At 46.7% G+C, this 7500-nt stretch overlaps 1 protein-coding gene across 1 annotated transcript in view; it reads left to right on the plus strand.

The window, feature by feature from the left end:
* Positions 1–7500, plus strand: part of LOC127911261 (calcium uniporter protein, mitochondrial-like) — a 142187-nt gene that overhangs the window by 134215 nt on the left and 472 nt on the right. Inside the window, exon 7 of the mRNA XM_052477426.1 lies at positions 1408–1611. Within this exon, the coding sequence (XP_052333386.1) occupies positions 1408–1611 (204 nt within the window). The remainder of the gene's footprint in view (positions 1–1407; positions 1612–7500) is intronic.

Below are 7500 nucleotides of genomic sequence, written 5' to 3' on the forward strand. Positions count from 1 at the left end.
GTTCTACTAACTGAACAACAGAGGACCATGTTCTACTAACTGAACTACAGAGGACCATGTTCTACTAACTGAACTACAGAGGACCAGAGGACCATGTTCTACTAACTGAACAGAGGACCATGTTCTACTAACTGAACTACAGAGGACCATGTTCTACTAACTGAACTACAGAGGACCATGTTCTACTAACTGAACTACAGAGGACCATGTTCTACTAACTGAACTACAGAGGACCATGTTCTACTAACTGAACTACAGAGGACCATGTTCTACTAACTGAACTACAGAGGACCATGTTCTACCAACTACAGAGGACCATGTTCTACTAACTGAACTACAGAGGACCATGTTCTACTAACTGAACTACAGAGGACCATGTTCTACTAACTGAACTACAGAGGACCATGTTCTACTAACTGAACTACAGAGGACCATGTTCTACCAACTGAACTACAGAGGACCATGTTCTCTACTAACTGAACTACAGAGGACCATGTTCTACTAACTGAACTACAGAGGACCATGTTCTACTAACTGAACTACAGAGAACCATGTTCTACTAACTGAACTACAGAGGACCATGTTCTACTAACTGAACTACAGAGGACCATGTTCATAACTGAACTCAGAGAACCATGTTCTACCAACTACAGAGGACCATGTTCTAACTACAGAGGACCATGTTCTACTAACTGAACTACAGAGGACCATGTTCTACTAACTGAACTACAGAGGACCATGTTCTACTAACTGAACTACAGAGGACCACGTTCTACTAACTGAACTACAGAGGACCATGTTCTACTAACTACAGAGGACCATGTTCTAGTAACTGAACTACAGAGAACCATGTTCTACTAACTACAGAGGACCATGTTCTACTAACTGAACTACAGAGGAGCATATTCTACTAACTGAACTACAGAGAACCATGTTCTACTAACTGAACTACAGAGGACCATGTTCTAGTAACTGAACTACAGAGGACCATGTTCTACTAACTGAACTACAGAGGAGCATGTTCTACTAACTGAACTACAGAGAACCATGTTCTACTAACTGAACTACAGAGGACCATGTTCTAGTAACTGAACTACAGAGGACAATGTTCCACTAACTGAACTACAGAGGACCATGTTCTACCAACTGAACTACAGAGGACCATGTTCTACTAACTGAACTAGAGGACCATGTTCTACTAACTACAGAGGACCATGTTCTACTAACTGAACTACAGAGGACCATGTTCTACTAACTGAACTACAGAGAAACATGTTCTACTAACTGAACGACAGAGGACAATGTTCCACTAACTACAGAGGACCATGTTCTACTAACTGAACTACAGAGAACCACGGGTGTAAGTGTCTTATTATTGATGTGTTTCTGATTGGCTGTCCATCCCAGGTGAGGGAGGAGCTGAGTCGTAAGGCCGAGCGTCGCACCACCTGGGTGCTGTGGGGGGGCGTGGCCTACATGGCAACACAGTTTGGGATCCTAGCACGTCTCACCTGGTGGGAGTACTCCTGGGACATCATGGAGCCTGTCACCTACTTCATTACCTACGCTACCGCCATGGCTATGTACTCCTACTACGTACTCACACGCCAGGTAACATACACACACACTGTAACACACATACTGCCATGGCCATGTACACCAGGTAAGAGGCTAGGCCAGGTAAGAGAAGAGGCAAGGTAAGAGGCAAGGTAAGAGTCAAGGTAGGGGGCCAGGTAGGAGGCCAGGTAAGAGGCTAGGTAAGAGGCTAGGTAAGAGGCCAGGTAAGAGGCTAGGTAAAGAGGCTAGGTAAGAGGCCAGGTAAGAGATCAGGTAAGAGGCCAGTTAAGAGGCCAGGTAAGAGGCCAGGTAAGAGGCTAGGTAAGAGGCCAGGCAGGGTAAGAGGCCAGGTAAGAGGCCATGTAAGAGGCCAGGTAAGAAGCCAGGTAAGAGGCTAGGTAGAGGCCAGGTAAGAGGCTAGGTAAAAGGCTAGCTAAGAGGTCAGGTAAGAGACCAGGTAAGAGGCCAGATAAGAGGCTAGGTAGGAGGCCAGGTAAGAGGCCAGGTAAGAGGCCAGGCAAGGTAAGAGGCCAGGTAAGAGGCTAGGTAGAGGCCAGGTAAGAGGCTAGGTAAAAGGCTTGCTAAGAGGTCAGGTAAGAGGCCAGGTAAGAGACTAGGTAAGAGGCCAGGCAAGAGGCCAAGTACAACCTGCTGAAGGACTCTATCTCTGAGGTAGGCACTAACCCATCCACAAATACAACCTGCTGAGGTAGGCACTAACCCATCCACAAGTACAACCTGCTGAGGTAGACACTAACCCATCCACAAGTACAACCTGCTGAAGGACTCTATCTTTGAGGTAGACACTAACCCATCCACAAGTACAACCTGCTGAGGTAGACACTAACCCATCCACAAGTACAACCTGCTGAAGGACTCTATCTCTGAGGTAGACACTAACCCATCCACAAGTACAACCTGCTGAAGGACTCTATCTCTGAGGTAGACACTAACCCATCCACAAGTACAACCTGCTGAAGGACTCTATCTCTGAGGTAGACACTAACCCATCCACAAGTACAACCTGCTGAAGGACTCTATCTCTGAGGTAGACACTAACCCATCCACAAATACAACCTGCTGAGGTAGACACTAACCCATCCACAAGTACAACCTGCTGAAGGACTCTATCTCTGAGGTAGGTACACTGCTGAAGGACCCTCTGATCACAACCCATCCACAAGTACAACCTGCTGAAGGACTAGACACTAACCCATCCACAAGTACAACCTGCTGAAGGACTCTATCTCTGACAGACACTAACCCATCCACAAGTACAACCTGCTGAAGGACTCTATCTCTCCACAAGTACAACCTGAGGTAGACACTAACCCATCCACAAGTACAACCTGCTGAAGGACTCTATCTCTGAGGTAGACACTAACCCATCCACAAGTACAACCTGCTGAAGGACTAGAGGTAGACACTAACCCATCCACAAGTACAACCTGCTGAAGGACTCTATCTCTGAGGTAGACACTAACCCATCCACAAATACAACCTGCTGAAGGACTCTATCTCTGAGGTAGACACTAACCCATCCACAAATACAACCTGCTGAAGGACTCTATCTCTGAGGTAGACACTAACCCATCCACAAGTACAACCTGCTGAAGGACTCTATCTCTGAGGTAGACACTAACCCATCCACAAGTACAACCTGCTGAAGGACTCTATCTCTGAGGTAGACACTAACCCATCCACAAGTACAACCTGCTGAAGGACTCTATCTAACACTAACCCATCCACAAGTACAACCTGCTGAAGGACTCTATCTCTGAGGTAGACACTAACCCATCCACAAGTACAACCTGCTGAAGGACTCTATCTCTCCACAAATACAACCTGAGGTAGACACTAACCCATCCACAAGTACAACCTGCTGAAGGACTCTATCTTTGAGGTAGACACTAACCCATCCACAAGTACAACCTGCTGAAGGACTCTATCTCTCCACAAGTACAACCTGAAGGACTCTATCTCTGTAGACACTAACCCATCCACAAGTACAACCTGCTGAAGGACTCTATCTCTGAGGTAGACACTAACCCATCCACAAGTACAACCTGCTGAAGGACTCTATCTCTGAGGTAGACACTAACCCATCCACAAGTACAACCTGCTGAAGGACTCTATCTCTGAGGTAGACACTAACCCATCCACAAATACAACCTGCTGAGGTAGACACTAACCCATCCACAAGTACAACCTGCTGAAGGACTCTATCTCTGAGGTAGACACTAACCCATCCACAAGTACAACCTGCTGAAGGACTCTATCTCTGAGGTAGACACTAACCCATCCACAAGTACAACCTGCTGAAGGACTCTATCTCTGAGGTAGACACTAACCCATCCACAAGTACAACCTGCTGAAGGACTCTATCTCTGAGGTAGAACATCCACAAGTAAAGGACTCTATCATCCACAACAAGTACAACCTGCTGAAGGACTCTCTCTGATCCCATCCACAAGTACAACCTGCTGAAGGACTCTATCTCTGAGGTAGACACTAACCCATCCACAAGTACAACCTGCTGAAGGACTCTATCTCTGAGGTAGACACTAACCCATCCACAAGTACAACCTGCTGAAGGACTCTATCTCTGAGGTAGACACTAACCCATCCACAAGTACAACCTGCTGAAGGACTCTATCTCTGAGGTAGACACTAACCCATCCACAAGTACAACCTGCTGAAGGACTCTATCTCTGAGGTAGACACTAACCCATCCACAAGTACAACCTGCTGAAGGACTCTATCTCTGAGGTAGACACTAACCCATCCACAAGTACAACCTGCTGAAGGACTCTATCTCTGGAGACACTAACCCATCCACAAGTACAACCTGCTGAAGGACTCTATCTCTGAGGTAGACACTAACCCATCCACAAGTACAACCTGCTGAAGGACTCTATCTTTGAGGTAGACACTAACCCATCCACAAGTACACAACCCATCCACAAGTACAACCTGCTGAAGGACTCTATCTCTGAGGTAGACACTAACCCATCCACAAGTACAACCTGCTGAAGGACTCTATCTCTGAGGTAGACACTAACCCATCCACAAGTACAACCTGCTGAAGGACTCTATCTCTGAGGTAGACACTAACCCATCCACAAGTACAACCTGCTGAAGGACTCACTAACCCATCCACAAGTACAACCTGCTGAAGGACTCTATCTCTGAGGTAGACACTAACCCATCCACAAGTACAACCTGCTGAAGGACTCTATCTCTGAGGTAGACACTAACCCATCCACAAGTACAACCTGCTGAAGGACTCTATCTCTGAGGTAGACACTAACCCATCCACAAGTACAACCTGCTGAAGGACTCTATCTCTGAGGTAGACACTGAAGGTAGACACTAACCCATCCACAAGTACAACCTGCTGAAGGACTCTAGGACTAACCCATCCACAAGTACAACCTGCTGAAGGACTCTATCTCTGAGGTAGACACTAACCCATCCACAAGTACAACCTGCTGAAGGACTCTATCTCTGAGGTAGACACTAACCCATCCACAAGTACAACCTCTGAAGGACTCTATCTTTGAGGTAGACACTAACCCATCCACAAATACAACCTGCTGAAGGACTGAGGTAGGCACTCCCATCCACAAGTACAACCTGCTGAAGGACTATCTCTGAGGTAGACACTAACCCATCCACAAGTACAACCTGCTGAAGGACTCTATCTTTGAGGTAGACACTAACCCATCCACAAGTACAACCTGCTGAAGGACTCTATCTTTGAGGTAGACACTAACCCATCCACAAGTACAACCTGCTGAAGGACTCTATCTCTGAGGTAGACACTAACCCATCCACAAGTACAACCTGCTGAAGGACTCTATCTCTGAGGTAGACACTAACCCATCCACAAGTACAACCTGCTGAAGGACTCTATCTCTGAGGTAGACACTAACCCATCCACAAATACAACCTGCTGAGGTAGACACTAACCCATCCACAAGTACAACCTGCTGAAGGACTCTATCTCTGAGGTAGACACTAACCCAATCTCTGAGGTAGACACTAACCCATCCACAAGTACAACCTGCTGAAGGACTCTATCTCTGAGGTAGACACTAACCCATCCACAAGTACAACCTGCTGAAGGACTCTATCTCTGAGGTAGACACTAACCCATCCACAAGTACAACCTGCTGAAGGACTCTATCTTTGAGGTAGACACTAACCCATCCACAAGTACAACCTGCTGAAGGACTCTATCTCTGAGGTAGACACTAACCCATCCACAAGTACAACCTGCTGAAGGACTCTATCTCTGAGGTAGACACTAACCCATCCACAAGTACAACCTGCTGAAGGACTCTATCTTTGAGGTAGACACTAACCCATCCACAAATACAACCTGCTGAAGGACTCTATCTCTCCACAAGAGGTGAGGACACTAACCCATCCACAAGTACAACCTGCTGAAGGACTCTATCTCTGAGGTAGACACTAACCCATCCACAAGTACAACCTGCTGAAGGACTCTATCTCTGAGGTAGACACTAACCCATCCACAAGTACAACCTGCTGAAGGACTCTATCTTTGAGGTAACCCATCCACAAGTACAACCTGCTGAAGGACTCTAAGGTAGACACCCCATCCACAAGTACAACCTGCTGAAGGACTCTATCTCTGAGGTAGACATCTAACCCATCCACAAATAAACCTGCTGACACTAACCCATCCACAAGTACAACCTGTAGACACTAACCCATCCACAAGTACAACCTGCTGAAGGACTCTATCTTTGAGGTAGACACTAACCCATCCACAAGTACAACCTGCTGAAGGACCACTCTGAAGTACACTAACCTGCAAGTACAACCTGCTGAAGGACTCTAGACACTAACCCATCCACAAGTACAACCTGCTGAAGGACTCTATCTCTGAGGTAGACACTAACCCATCCACAAATACAACCTGCAAGACACTAACCCATCCACAAGTACAACCTGCTGAAGGACTCTATCTCTGAGGTAGACACTAACCCATCCACAAGTACAACCTGCTGAAGGACTCTATCTCTGAGGTAGACACTAACCCATCCACAAGTACAACCTGCTGAAGGACTCTATCTCTGAGGTAGACACTAACCCATCCACAAATACAACCTGCTACACTACCTCCACAAGTACAACCTGAAGGACTCTATCTCTGAGGTAGACACTAACCCATCCACAAGTACAACCTGCTGAAGGACTCTATCTTTGAGGTAGACACTAACCCCTCCACAAATACAACCTACATATTATTATGTTAATTATAATAATTATCTTCTCCTCTCTCTCTTTTTGTTTGTTTCTCTCTCTCTCTCTGTCTGTCTCTGTCTCTCTCTCTCTCTCTCTCTCTCTCTCTCTCTCTCTCTCTCTCTCTCTCTCTCTCTCTCTCTGTCTGTCTGTCTGTCTGTCTGTCTCTCTGTCTCTCTCTCTCTCTCTCTGTCTCTCCTCTCTCTGTCTCTCTCTCTCTCTCTGTCTCTCCTCTCTCTCTGGCTCTCTCTCTGTCTCTCTCCTCTCTCTCTCCTCTCTCTCTCCTCTCTCTCTGTCTCTGTCTCTGTCTCTCCTCAGGTGGAGTTAGATCTGAAACGTCTGAGGGATCCCCTCCAGCTCCAACTTCCTGTCCAGCAACTCACCGCCGCCAGCAAAGATTGATATCCTCCCTTCCCTTAGTCCCTCCATCCCTCATTTCCTCACCTTCCCCTCTCTCTCGCCGTCCATCCACCCTCCACCTTTACTTTCTCTCTCCTTTAGTGAACCTCCGTGGGACTTTCTCCTCTGTTTGTTTTCTTGGATGATAATTGCAAGTAAAACCATATTAAGAAGAAGTTTTGACAACAAGAAAGAACAGACACTGAATCCTTCTAGAGAGGTAGATGAGGAAACTGGAAATGCAACTCTAGGGGGACGTACAGGAAGTGA

This window comes from Oncorhynchus keta, chromosome 24 (genome assembly GCF_023373465.1).
Source record: "Oncorhynchus keta strain PuntledgeMale-10-30-2019 chromosome 24, Oket_V2, whole genome shotgun sequence".
Taxonomy (NCBI): Eukaryota; Metazoa; Chordata; class Actinopteri; order Salmoniformes; family Salmonidae; genus Oncorhynchus; species Oncorhynchus keta.